Source organism: Phaseolus vulgaris, chromosome 1 (genome assembly GCF_000499845.2).
Source record: "Phaseolus vulgaris cultivar G19833 chromosome 1, P. vulgaris v2.0, whole genome shotgun sequence".
In the NCBI taxonomy this organism is placed as follows: Eukaryota; Viridiplantae; Streptophyta; class Magnoliopsida; order Fabales; family Fabaceae; genus Phaseolus; species Phaseolus vulgaris.
The window spans coordinates 15,968,860-15,984,070 of NC_023759.2; the positions used below are offsets into that span (position 1 = coordinate 15,968,860).

General features: G+C 27.7%; 1 protein-coding gene across 1 annotated transcript; it reads left to right on the plus strand.

The window, feature by feature from the left end:
- The first annotated feature begins 13,737 nt into the window (after positions 1 to 13,737).
- On the plus strand, positions 13,738 to 14,255 carry LOC137813677 (uncharacterized). Its single transcript, XM_068616057.1, has one exon. The coding sequence runs from the start codon at positions 13,884 to 13,886 to the stop codon at positions 14,088 to 14,090; it is 207 nt and encodes a 68-aa protein (XP_068472158.1). The 5' UTR covers positions 13,738 to 13,883; the 3' UTR covers positions 14,091 to 14,255.
- The last annotated feature ends 956 nt before the right edge of the window (positions 14,256 to 15,211 follow it).

Sequence of the window (15,211 nt, forward strand, 5' to 3'; positions counted from 1 at the left end):
CGATTGCAATTTGTGTGTTTTAACAAGTTTTTAAGGATTGGAATGGTAATTATTTTGAATATGAATAAATCATATCTGAACAAAATTACTCATTTAATGCAGATTTTATTATAAATCTTTGAAATGCGTGGTTGATTTCTTAAGCTCACTAAAAAAATGCTAAATTTTCACATTTTAAAAAGCAGTTTGTGGCAACTAACTATTGTTATAAATTTTACTTTTAGCTATTAAAATTATTGCCACGCCATGATTCAAGAAAACATCTTAGTAGTGAAAACAACTATAATAAAAAAAAAAACAAATCCTTAACAGGAAGACTCGTTCGCCAGTTAACTCGAATTACAGTTTTTAATTTATCTATTTTCGCATGAAATCGAAATTCTTTTATTAAAGAATCTCTCACCTATCAGAGATTGTCATTTGAATTAACAGGCGAACATGTCAACCGTAAATAACATAAATCAAGTATCAATAACCCATAATAGAAAGGTTTAATTATAGATCCGATCTCTCATATTTTAATCATCTATCACAAACACATTAAACTAATACTATAAATTTGAACAAAATAACAATGTATAGTATTGGAACACAATTCCATATTAAAACAATAGTTGGACCATGTCAGGATAGGACCAGAGCTTGTCGGAATAGATACTTAAACAATTCAGAGCTAAATCTGCACTAATAAGAACACAAAATTAATCCAAATATACACACAACTATAATAAACTAATATTTTCTTATATGGACAGAGAAAAGAGATTCAACAATTACATAGTTAGTAAGATAGTCGATATTTGAGCCATTTTTACTAAAAATTGTGCTCAATATAATACTAATTATTATTTATGGAGAAAACAATAAACAATATTAAGCATACTAATTAATTATAAATTCATCCCTGAGTATATCGTGTCGATAACCTTTTAAAAAATATTTTTTCTAAAATATCTAACTAAAAATGAACTAAATTAAATTATAGTTTTTATATAAAATTAACTTCATCAAGAAAGATTAATTCATGACGAACAATCACTTATGTTTTAAAATCTTTTTAAAATGCTACTAAACATAAGTAATTGTTGGAATAATTTTGTTATTCATACATCATTAGTGAAAAAAAGAGAATTTTTATGACGTATATAGACATCGATTTAAGTAGAAGCGTCATCTAAGATAAGACAGTGACAATTTTGAAAATAAGATCAACATATAGATTATGGTTTTAATTACAATCGTCATCTATTTGAAAACATAACAAATAAACTATAGTTTGGTGGGCAATCGTCGTCTACAATGACCACTATAGACTACAATTTTTTGGACAATAATCGCTTATATCTATGTCTACCATATAGACTACAGTTATTAGGTCATAATCGTTGTCTATATGCTTTTTTATTTTTCACTCTATGCCTTTTTGTTTTTGTGCTTTGTTCTTTGTTGCTCCCATTGTTGTCTTCTCCTTGCTTCCATTACTCTCATTCCTTATAATATGTCTTTCTTATTGTTTGTTATGTTATTTTCCATACTTTTTGTGTTTTCTTTATGGATTTTTCTCCATTTTCAATGTTGAACGAGTGAGTTCCCAAGTTTGAAATTGGTGCTCATGTTCTCCTTGTCGTTGTTGTGTGTCACCTTTGAAGCTCTTTGAGCTCTTCCACAACCTTTGTTCTTTTACCACAACCTTTGTCCACCATCTTGAGTTTCCACAACTCGAAGTTGTATTGTTCTCTCTCAAAAATTTATTGACATCAAACTTGGTGACCATTTCTTTATTCTTTTGACTTTCTTTTCTTATCCCCACAAACGGTACCAATTATTGGGTTATCAACAACAAAAAAATAAGAACAAGATTGAAGAAAACATTTTAGGGTTATGTATGCTATAGGCGATGGTTTGGTACATAATTGTCGCCTGTAGTGATCTAATAGACTACGATTGTGTGACCGTAGTGTATAATTTAAAACTATAGACGATGTGTTTATAGACTATGACTCTAAAACCGTCACCTTAGACCTTTAAAAATCACTATCTAAAAGATATTTTTATAGTAGTGTATGAATTAAGTAATTATTGAAATAGAGATAACTCCATTTATATATGGACTTTTTGTTTTATCATATCAAGAATAAAAATATTGATATGATACATTAGCTTAATCAAACACTTAATTAAGTATTAAGAATTCAAGTATGAATTAAAACACCTACATCTATAAAAATAACAAGATGAAAATTTATAAAAAATAGGAAAAAGATAAGAAGGGGAGATTAAATTGTGTTTTTAAAAATTCTTTTAAATCTTTTTGTAGAGTATCATTTGATACTTAATGGTCAAACGATATATAGTTTGTATTACGGATGATTTATCAGTGAGTTTTCAAAATATCCTTTTGAAAATACTCTCCTTCTTCAAATAGCACATGCAAAATAACATGCAATGAAATAGAATAAGGATAAAAGAATTATTCTATATTTTTATATTGATTTATCTTATAACACAAAATAACCTGTAATATAATGTGATTTATTCTTTTGAAGTTACATTTTAGATAACCCTTATAATAATTATGAAATGTGAGTTATTCCTTTAAACCACATTTATAATATTTCTAAAAAATGATTAATGCATTAAGCCACTAATTTATTTAATACATTATTATTGTAATATACAAATATAATAAATCATATAAACTATTAAAAGACTGTTTATTCAATTTTTATGAAATAATTGAATGAATGAATATATAAAATGAAATTAAATCAATATTTATAACTTGTTGTAATTAAAAATAACATAAATAAAACTTGTAAAATTTAAAAATGTAATTAAATGTGTGACTACCATAATTTATATTTAAAAACATAATTATAAACCCAAGATTAAAACCTATAGTTTAATGTTACCTAACACTACAAGAAAAAGGGATTTTAATGAAGGTTATTTAGCGAAGACTAATATAACCCTATGAATTGATTTAATTAACGGAGGTTTTTTTTAACCTTCATTAAGTTTCAAAGGTTATTCTAAAACCTCAGCAAAATAATGGAGGGTCTTTTAACCTTCGTTGAATTGCAAATGTTTATTTTAAAACCTCAGCAAAATAACGAAGGTTTTTTAAACCTTCGTTAAATTCCAAAGGTTTATTCTAACACCTCATCAAAATAATGAAGGTTTTTTTACCCTTCGTTAAATTTCAAAAGTTTATTCTAAAACCTCAGCAAATTAACAGAAGTCTTTTTAACCTTTGTTAAGTTTCAAAGGTTTATTCTAAAACCTCAACAAGATAACAGAGGTTTTTTTAACCTTCATTAAATTCCAAAGATTTATTGTAGAACCTCAATAAAACACTCAAGATTTTTCAAAATTCAATAAATAAATATAATTAAATCTATTTATAAATAAATAATTAAAAATTATATAGTTTTATTATATTTTATAACTAAAATTTTGAAAGCGTAATACATTACAAATAAGTATTCTAAAGTTTCAAAAAATTATTTAAAAAATTTAGCAAAATAATCTTGAATAATAAGTATTTCAACTACTAATATTAGATAATAAGTATTTCAACGGTGCATATTTTTTATGATTGATGGTAGTTGGTTTATATAATTCCTATTTTATTTTTTTGTTACGAGCTCATACTTCAGAAAACTTGACTTATTTTGTTTTAACTTTTGATGTACGTATATTTTTTATGTGCTATTTTAGTTATAATTGTTAATATTTAATTCTCATAATTTTGAAATGTTTTAAATTAAGGATTTTATTTTAAAATGCATCCAATAATTAATTCAGTGTGAAAGTCAGAAGTAATAAAATTAATTTATCCTCACAATATGTTCTTGCAATCTTTGAAACCCACGTAGCTAGGAATACACATGGCTTTGAAATCTACATCTGACAGATAATGCAATTATTTAGGATATATAAAGAAATGATAAACATAATTTGTTGCCGAGCTAGGTAACGATGGCTTGTGACCCTAGTTGGGTCAGTAAGGTGATGGAAGAAGCAATATTGGAGTAAGAAGAAGATAATGCCTTATTTAGTGTTTCTTCTCCTTAGATATAATAGATATAAGTGTGGCTGAATTGTGATTCTTTGCTCTGACTATCGTCGACAACCATTGAGTCTAGGCTGGAGAGTAGTGTGTCTATGGTGGAAGAGAGAAGTCAGAAAGATAGTTAGAGATGGTCGAAAATGGGGTTGAAGGTTTTTTCAAAAGGCAAGTCATTTTGCGAAAATTTTGAAACTCATGGTATTTAACGGAGGTTTTTAAACCCATGGTATTTTACGAAGTTTTTTTAAATCCATGGTATTTTACGGAGGTTTTTAAACCCATGGTATTTAATGGAGATTTTTAAACCCAAGGTATTTTACAGAAGTTTTGAAACTCACGTTATTTTACAGAGGTTCCTAAACTCATAGTATTTAACAGGAGTTCTGAAAGACTTTTTCTGAGGTTTAAAAAAACCCCGGGGAACACGTTTCCCAAGGATGGTTTAGCGAGGAAAACTGTAACCCTGAATAAATGAATTAATAGAAGTTTTAACCCTAAATAATGTAAAAATAAACCTCCATTAAAACCATTTTTTCTTGTAGTGTACTTTCAAAATTAAAAGAAATTACAACTTATAACTAACAAAAGTATTTAATTTATGTCTACATTCTTTGCATTCTTTTCTTCAAATGATCTTCAAACTTCATCTTGCATAAGGGTAAAACAAATATCAAGTCGTAAATATAATATTTATTCTTTACTTTCAACTTTAATATATATGTTATTTAAGACTTTAATTAAAAATAAATAAATTTCTTTCATTCAATTAAACTCATGAAAAGATTTCAATTATGATGTTGGTAACATGCACAAGGTTAAAAAGGTACATTGGAATATGTATAAAGTAATTCATCATAAATTTTAAAAAAATAAACTAATCACTATATTAAACAATAATTACTCAAAAATATTACTTAATAATTTTTATTATATGTCCACCCACATTATTCTCAACTTGTACTTAATAATTTGTACTAATACATTATTATTATAATATAAAAATATAATAAATAATATAAACTATTAAAAGATTGTTTATTCAATTTTTATGAAATAATTGAATAAATAAATATATGAAATTAAATTAAATCAATATTTATAAATTGTTGTAATTGAAAATAACATAAACAAAACTTGTAACATTTAAAAATGTAATTAAATATATGACTACCATAATTTAGATTTGAAAACATTATACAACCAAAGATTAAAACCTATAGTTTAATGTCATCTAGTAAACTTTCAAAATTAAAAGAAATTACAACTTATAACTAACAAAAGTATTTAATTTATTTCTATATTTTGTGCATTCTTTTCTCCAAATTTCTCCAAATCATCTTCAAACTTCATCTTACTAAAAGATAAAAACAAAAACTATCAAGTCGTAAATATAATATTTGTTCTTTATTTTCAACTTTAATATATATGTTATTTAAGACTTTAATTAAAAAAGATTCACTGTGAAAAAACTTCAATTATGATATTAGTAACATGCACAAGGTTAAAAAGCTGCATGAGAATACGTATAACATAATTCATCATAGATTTAAAAAAAACTAATCATTATATTAAACAATAATTACTTGAAGATATTATTTAATAATTTTATTACATGTTCACTCACCATTATTCTTAAGTTGTTGCCTTAAACCTAATAAACCAAATCGAAAGAAATATAAAATAATATTTTGTCTTTAAAACACATCATGTCTCATCCAACTATTGAAGTCATCTACAAATAAAACATCGTTTCACCTTCTAATTATCCAATTTCAATGAAAGAATAAAAAAAAACTCTAATGAGCATAATTATATTCATGCTTTAAGGTTTTAATAATAGATCTTTTCAAATAATAAATAAATTTATTATTTTAATTGACATTAATGTAATTGAATTTATATATAATTTCTTTCTCTTAAAGGCGAGGATCTCGTATTTTTTTCTTTGAAACTAAGAGACTCATAGCCTTCTCTTTCGCCCATTCTTCTACTTGGAAGTGAAGATGATCTATCTCGAATGCCTCGCTCTAAGTCGAACCATCTCTTGCTAAGAGGTTGCAAGTTGCTTCACCTTTTTCTATTAAATTAATAGAAGAGTATTAGATCAGTAATTAGTCGATTGAGTTATAACCATCACATTGTGGAAGAATCCTTGCATGTCTTTGTAGTGTGGGGGCAAATCTTGTTTCTCCAACATCTTCGCATCTCCTTCCAGATAGGAATGGCTTGGGAGTAAAGGCTCGGATTTTCAAAAGGCGACCCTTAAATGTCCAGAGACTAAATCTGCTAACACTATTTAACAAAGCTCACAACTGACAAGACAAAAATTTAAACTCAACAAAAATATGTTTGAGGTCAAAACTATCCTAAAGTTTATGCATAATGCATGTAAATCGCATAAAAAAAACCTAGTTGTTAACAACATTCATTATTATAAGTACTTCCTTATAAAAGGAGTTCAGAAGAATATGGAGGTCGAGCTTAATAAAAACGATATAAAAAAAATTGTCCTCAACATCATTTAGACTCATTCTTGCAAACAAGCTCATCTAGTTCACAATTTTGAACCATCATGCCTTTTTCCACGGTCTTGCTAATCGCTTGAAAATTGCGAAAAGCCTAACATTATTAAAAGAAGTATACTCCGACATCTCCTTACGAAGTTCCATTTGACCTAAGAGTAGGACACATCATAAACGGCCATGGATAGAAAATAAGAACTCTATACTCAAAATCTCAAGTAAAACCCATAAAAGACCAACAAAAACGAAAGATAATCTCAAGCAAAACAAAAACCCATAAAAACCAACAAAAATGAAAGACAAACTTTAGAAGCGCAAAACGAAAACCCAAAAAGGAGTAGAAAAAACGAAAAGGGTAATTTCATAAAGAAAACGAAAATCCAGAAGAGTACGAACACCAAGTGAAGCAAGAAATGAAACTCAAAGGAAGATTGCTCCAAAAGAAGAAAGAGAAGAGATGGGAACAAAAATAAACCGCTTGAATCGACATTATATGAATCTTACGCCATACAGTTTGACAACTCTCGTGAAAGTGATATTTGGAAACTTTTACAATTTGTTTCTAGAACACTTCTCCAGTCCCTGAACGATTGAGTGCATTTTCAAGGGATTTCTCATAATAATGTAAGTTGAGTTAGTTTATAGAACGCTCTTCTTTTAATATGTTCTTCAGGCCTTTTCATTCTATTCGGCTCAAGTTGAGGATTATGAATTGTTACAAATCAGCCTTTGATCGATTGAGTGTATATTAAAAGAATACCTCATAATAGTGTAAGTTGGGTGTTAAAAAAGACGTAAGTATTAAGTAAGACCAACACACCTTTTAAGCAACAAAGTATGTCAATAAGGACTAACAAATTTAGTACAGTTAGCGAAAATAATGTTTTGTTACCGAAATTGAGAGTAACCAAAAAGTTGATTGAGTTAGAAAAGACACTTGAACTCATTCAAATAAATCATTTACTTTGAACTAGATCAATAACCAAATTACACATATCAAATTTTTCTGTCACATAATTCTCATGTAAAAAAAAAAAATTTAAATAATTAATTATGATTCTATTTGGACCAATTTCAAAGTCTTAAATCAGACATCAAACCATTTCGTTCCATTTAAAAAAATTAAATTCATCTAATTTATTTAATCGGCTATTGATTTTATTTTTATTTTTTATATCAATTAGTTTTAAACACCCTTATTAACACGTCAAAGACCCCACAAGTGCAAATTTAAAAATAATTCATGATAGCTTGGATATATGATCTTTCATCAACAACCCCGAAGCTCCTACACAACAGCTGTGATTAAAATCCACAAATCACAATGTGTGTTTACCCTGTTATACAAAATGGCCACAAGAGAATTTGGTTATTTCAACTTTCCCTTGTTCACACCAAAGCCACAGCTTAATACGACTTTAATGTGATTATACATTCTTCAAAACCAATATTATACCTGATTTGATTCACTCTGAGATATTTATGAAATATTAGCTAAAACCTTTTTAAATAAAGGTTTATATACATAGTTCATATATACATGTATACTTATATACTTAATTTCCCGTCAATGAATTGATACTCAATAAAAAATTAACTTTGTTTAGGCAATTTAAAATAATGTTGCATCAGGTAAAAACATCATATTGCTTTAACTACAGTTATGGGCACAACTCACCTAAAATACCCTTCTCATCCAGAACAAAATCCAGCTTTTGGATCCAGAAAGCACTTGAAAAGGAAGTTAATTAGTTCAAACGAAAACATCACTTATACTAAGCCCATCAAAGCGAACCACCAAAAAACTGTCAGATCTATGCATTTTCCATAGCGAAAAGGAAAAATCTTTGCTTTTTTATTTGCATACATAGGTAACAACAACAATAAAGCAAAAGGCAGAACAGCCAGTTACAACAATGGTATTTCTTTTCTCAGTAAACAAATATTATACCTTGAAGGAGGAAGGGAACCCAGATCACGGCAACCGGCTCAGCCGGTGTATATGTGAACTTTAACAGCCAAGATTAGGATCGAGTAGAGTGCGAAGAAGATGAGTGTGTGGATGAAAATAGCTTTGCCGTTGGTCTTCATGCTCCCGAACTCAAGTTGCTTCCCGTTTCCCGGAAAGGAAAAAAGCAACCCCGGTTGAAGCAGCACGAACAGCACCACCCCGATTAACACCGGTGCCCAATCAGACATTTTCCCAGAAAATCAGAAAAGAACGCGAATCTTTCCGACCCAGAAAAGAAAAATGTGGCTGTCGGTGGAGAAAGGAGAAAAGAGAAAAGGCGGTGGCTTTAGGGTGGTGCTTGGAAAATAATGAAGAGTAATGAGGAAATCACCGAAAGCGACGCTTGGGAACTGGGAAGCACAAGTAAAGGATTGCGGGGTGAGTTTTTGTTTTTGCCTCATTCATAGGTGGCTATGCTTGTCTGTACCCGATACTAGGAAATTGGTTTTGGTTTAACGTTAACTTTTTGAATACGTTTAGATATCCGGATCCGGATTTTATCGGGTTTGGTTTGGTGGACCCAGCAGTAGATGTGATGAAACCGCTCTTGCCCCACTCATCCTTTCTAATATATGTGGTTATGACTTCTAATCATTCAATAATTATATTTTTGTTTTATTATTTATGTTTAAATTTTTTATATTAATAGGAGGTCATGGATTATTTTATAAACTTCTAATCTTTTTTTAGTTTTATTATATCAATCACTTTTAATATTTTTTACAATTTTTATACCAAAATAAACATTTTAATTAATACGTGATATGATGATTAATAGAAAACATTCTTATTATTTTACTTTTATGATTCGGGATTTTTTGAAGTATAAATTTATAATTTTATGTCATGCTAATAATATATTTTATTGGATTTATTTTTATAATGAAAATTACTTTATAATCAATAGTTACTTTAGATTTTTTTATTTAATATTTTAAATTAAATTAACATTTTTATTCTGTAATTAGAAACAAGCAACTCTACTTCTTTGTTTGAATTAGGAAGTATATTAGTATATTTGAAGGAGAAGATTTGAGATGATTTGAAGAGAAAATGTGAAAAAAATGATATTGTTTGGATTAAAGTAAATAGAGTAGAAAGTATAGGAAAAATTTAAGAAAGTTTGTGAATGATATGATAGGTTTGATTGTAATTATACTTTTTTAATTGATAGAAATGTAAATTTACAAATTTACCCTAATATGTAAAAATTGTTAAAAGATTATTTTGATATTTATAAATTATAATTATTTTTAATTAAAATATTATTTTTATTGAAATATTATTTTCGATAATGTATTAGAGCTAATTTTAGAAAAATTCAAAATGATATAAAATTTGATAAAAAAAATTTAAATATTTATAATTTTAAATATTTGATAAAAAATTATTTTTATATTAAATAAATTATTTTTATTTCTTTATGTTTATATTAAGATTATAAATTTATAGTTCATTTTAATAAATAAAACACATATGAAAAGACACATAAATTATCTACGTACACCTACTACTGATATGTTGTGAAGAAAACATACCTAACATAATAGTTATATATAATAAATTTATAAATGTTATACAAAATTATAACATAGAAGAAAACAAAACTTTATGTTTACCGTATCATGGTTTTCCAATAATAAATTCCAAGATATCAAATAAAAAATAGTATTCAAGATCTTTCATTTTCCCTATCATTTAAAAGTATAATCTTTTAGTATTTGACAATTTATATGTATTTTCATTTTTTAATATTTACAACGACTGTATCCACATTTTTAAATACTTTTTATCATAAAAAATACATATATACCTACATTGTATTTTAAAAATTAGAATACACAAACATGTCAAATATTAAAATATGCATATACATATAAATTTATGGTAAAATTACACAATGTCAACAAATGCGTTTTTGTTAATAATAATTATTATTATTAATTATTGAAATTAGAGATTAAAGAAATAACAAATAACATAATTATTTACTATTCTAGACTATTTTTTTATACATTATATGTTCATTTCTTAGGATAAACCTATTGGAGGGAAATAAAGAAAAGATTTATTTTAAAAACAAATTGTATTTTTAAAATAATTAATTATAAACATATAAATTTTAAGATAATTACTTTTGGTACAAATAATTATATTAATATATTAATATAGTTAATAATGAAAGAGATATACAAAACTATTTATAATATGTATGTTTTTTCAGATTTTTAATATTTATAAATATAATTATCAATAATATTTATATATATATATATATATATTAATTATAAAAGTGAATTAAATCATTTATATTCTTCTCGGTAATGCTTATAAATATATCAACTATAATCTTTTATTATTTAAACGTTATAATTTAAAATTAATCTTAAAATATGATCACTAAATATATAAAACAACACTTCAATAATATTTACAAATAGAAAGGTTTCAAAATTTTATGGAAGATAAAACTATGCAAGAAAATAAATAATAATATTAGCAAAAATAAATATTTCAAGAATTATAATGAATTGTAGAAATAATATATATACCAAATGTATAATAGATATCAAGCTCATCCACTATTATAGAAGGTTAAGATATTTAAAAGTTGCAAATTAAAAAAGTAACTATATTCTGAAAATCATTCCCATTTGATAACCCATTTGTCTTTGATCCAAATCTAAAATGAAAAAAAGAATCTCAACAAAAAATTATTAAAAGAAAGTACTTAAAAACATCATATTAAAGAAATTGTCACTAACATGTATTTTGATTATGTACGTGACCCTATAATATCAAAACTATTGTATATAAAATAAGGACGTATCACTTCCATCATTGATGCTTGGCACATTAGACACTTTCTTCTACTTTGGTGCAAATCATTTGCACATCTTGAACATGTTTCACATCGGCAAGACAAATACAAATCAATATGTAAGTGATTTACATCATGTACAAACAAAATTACTAATTTGTAAAAAGTAAGACTCATCAACAAAGGTGGAAACTTAAAGAGATGAATATACAATGAAATCAACCTTTCACATTTTTTCGTAATCACCAATAAAGAGAAGCACTCACCATATGCCTTCAATAGCGACATTGAAAGTTGTCATGCAAGTACTTGACTCAAGTCATAAACATTTAGAGTAACCCTCTGACCCTCCTGAAGCCAAATATCAAATTTTAGATGTTAGAAATTATGAAAACAAACACATTCCAAAACACCACTAATACCATGTACTAATGGCAAAGTTCATATATTTTAGAAAACAATTAACATTGTCATCTCTCTTTGTTGCTTTCAATGACATCTGAAATCACATGAGCGAATATACAATCATTAGAAAAAAAAATGTCAAATATCAAAATAAGTAAAAATTATAGATTATTATAGTTTAAAAAAAGTAAAAAAAATAGGGCCACCCAACTTGGTAGACAAAATCAACTCATTGGTCCCTTTCTGAATCTGCCTTTGGTTTTAACACAAAATAAAATTTAGCTGTAAAATTTAATAAATAGAAAATTGAAAATAAATACTACATTGACATTTATAAAATTTAAATGACACATAAAAGAAAATATTGAAGCATAACATATGAATTCTCGGTGAGTGATATTGGTGGGTGCTAGAAGAGATTTGAGAGAAGAAGTCGCCGAAGATTCCTCGATTGGCCAACGAAATGAATGAATCGTCCTATTTTTTCTTTGTGCCTATATGGGAGATTTAAAAACAAAGAAACCACAATGGCAGGTGATAATAAAGTAAAACACCTTACATGAATGTCTCTCCCTGTAGTGGAATAATCTATCTAATACTCGGAAGATGATGTGGGTGGGGACCATCTTCCAGATTAAAGTTTTCTTTCTCTATGCAAACTTGGATTGATGCCGTTTGAATAATTTTTTAAATATCCCAAACAATATATCATTTTTGTACAACAATTTCATTTGATGGTAAAAGTGGTGATGTTTCAATCCTTGGTTTCCATCAAATGACTCTGGAGGTTTTTGGTGGGTTCGACCATCTGAATCTTGTTCTTGTTATTGTATTCGAGAGTGAGACTATATGTGCAAAAGAAAACTTAGTGAAAGACACAACAAATAGCTTTAATTTTTTATTTAATAGAGAAGAAAATCAGTTTAAAACAAAAAAAAAGTAACGTATCAATCTCTCCACTCTCATTTAATTTTTAATTTTTTATTTAATAGAGAAGAAGATTCGTTTAAAACAAAAAAGTAACTACCATCTCTCAGTTAAGTAACAACAAATAAAATAAAATATTATTTGAAAATTAAAAAACTGTTTTATTAACTTCTAAAATTATAAAATGTCCAAATAACCAAAATAAATTAATAAAATAAAATATAAAGTAAGGATGAAATTGGAAAAGAATTTAGAGCAGTTAAAGTGAGGAATCCCCTTTATATATAGGTATAGATACATAACTCACCTCCTCTCCCTTCCCATATTTATCATCCCTCTCATATTTATTATTTTATTAACTCATCATCCACCACAATTGAAGAAGAATCTGTGCTCAAATGCTATTTAAAATAATTTCTAATTAATGCATCAAAATTCAGCTTATTCTTTTTCTTTTATTTTTAATAAACCCTCTCTTTGTTAGCTCTCCCACTGCTACCTCACAAGTAAAGCTAAAGAATAAAAGGAACATAAGAAAGAGAAATGCCAAAGTTTAAAAAGTTCTTTCAGGAAAAAAAAAACTCCATTTAGTGCATGTGTGTGTTTTTATGTGTGGTTGGCCATTGGTATTCTGCTTTTGTAGCTTCTTTTTCTTTCATGTTTCTTTTAATTTTGTTTTGTCCAACCCCCATGAATAGTGGCATAAAGAGGGGACAATAAAGAAATCATGCTTGTCATTGGGCACTAAATGGACAATGATATGCTTCATCTTCATCCTCACTTTACTAACCCTGTTTATTGCAATTCAATACAAATGAAATTCCATTTTTATTATTTATAGCAACTATTCTCTAGAAAAAGCCTCGTGGGATTGTTGACCACCAAAGAAAACGATGCCTTTCTTATCCAGAAAAAGCCACAAAGAGGCCCGGATAAAAAGGAGGCAGAATATGTTAAAGTGAATGAATGATTGATTATTTTTATGCCAAACTTTATAGGATTCCAATTCCCTTTGAGGGATAGAACGCAACATTAGTTTAGTGCTTTTGATATTTTCTCTAGCATCTATTCTTCTACTTCCTCTTATTTCTTTCAAGCTTTGGCAGCGATTGATTGAAGTCTGCAATGAACAATTGGGCTCCTCCCCTCATAGCTGCAGCATTATTTTGGCTATTGTCCCCAGGAATGATCTTTCAGTTGCCGGGGAAGAATGCACCCTTTGAGTTTATGAACATGAAGACCACTGTTGCATCCATCTTTGTGCACACTGTAATTTATGGTTTGCTGCTCATGTTGTTCTTCGTTGTTCTTAGTCTCCATCTGTATATTTAATCCGCAGCAAAGGATATTGGAACTAAACTTATCTACTGCTTTGTCTTTTGAACTGTCTTGTGCTCTCTTCTTATATAAACGATGATCATCATATGTATGTGCCCCTTTTGAATTATTTACACTGGATTTGTCTTCTTAGTTGGTTACTAAGACTTTCATGAGTAATCTGCTACTTGTGTATTATTGGAAAGTGTTGTGTAAATTATCCATAGTTATTTATGTTCGTAGAGCATTTCATGATGTTATTATACCAACTGTGCTGAAAATGGAATAGATGCATCTCCAAGTGAGAACTCATTGTAATGTTACTTTCACGGGATTTTCCTATATTATGTTTCCTTACCTTGTGTTTGATAGTGAATTTCACAATTTTTAAGAAATTCAAGTAGACAAAATTTAAATTAATATAATTTTAAATTGTTTTATTTTTCAATATTTTGTTTGGATAAGATAATTTAAATTTAATGATTTTTTTAATTTGCATGAAGTATTTCACCAACAAATTGAAAAATATATTTAAATATCAAATAATTATTAAAAATTTAAAAATATTAATATTGATATGCTTTTGCAGTAGATTTTGATTGATGTTCTTTTTTTATCAATGTTCTTTAAGATATTTTTATTTTATATTTACAAAAATTTTCTTGTTTTCGGTTTAGGGTTTAGGGTTTAGGGTTTACGGTTTAGGGTTTAAGTTATGAAATGTTAGATAAAGAGAAACTTAAGCACTTAGTTAGGCTCATGCAAAGTTGGGCCGAATCAACCTAGGTTAGAGTCAAGCCAAGTTGATCCAAATTCAGGTCGAGTCAATTTAGGCTTAAGTTGAGTCGAGTAGGTCTAGACCCAGGTTGGGTTGAGTTATCCCGAACTTAAGTTAAGTCGCGTTTGCTGGAACCTAGGTTGAACGGAGTCAATCAGGCCAACATTGAGTCGAATCAATTGATTCGAGGTCAAACTGAGTCGACCTAGGCCTAGGTTGAGCTAAGTCAGCATGGGGCATGTCCATTTGAGTCAACCCAGACCTAGATCGAAATGAGTCGGGGTAAGCCCATATTCAGTTGAGTTGAGGTAGGTTTGCATTCACTCTTGTCAAGACCGACCCATGTTTAGTCGAGTTG

Coding starts and splice junctions, on each gene's coding strand:
- LOC137813677 (XM_068616057.1), top strand. CDS start 13,884: ATGAACAATTGGGCTCCTCCCCTCATAGCTGCAGCATTATTTTGGCTA.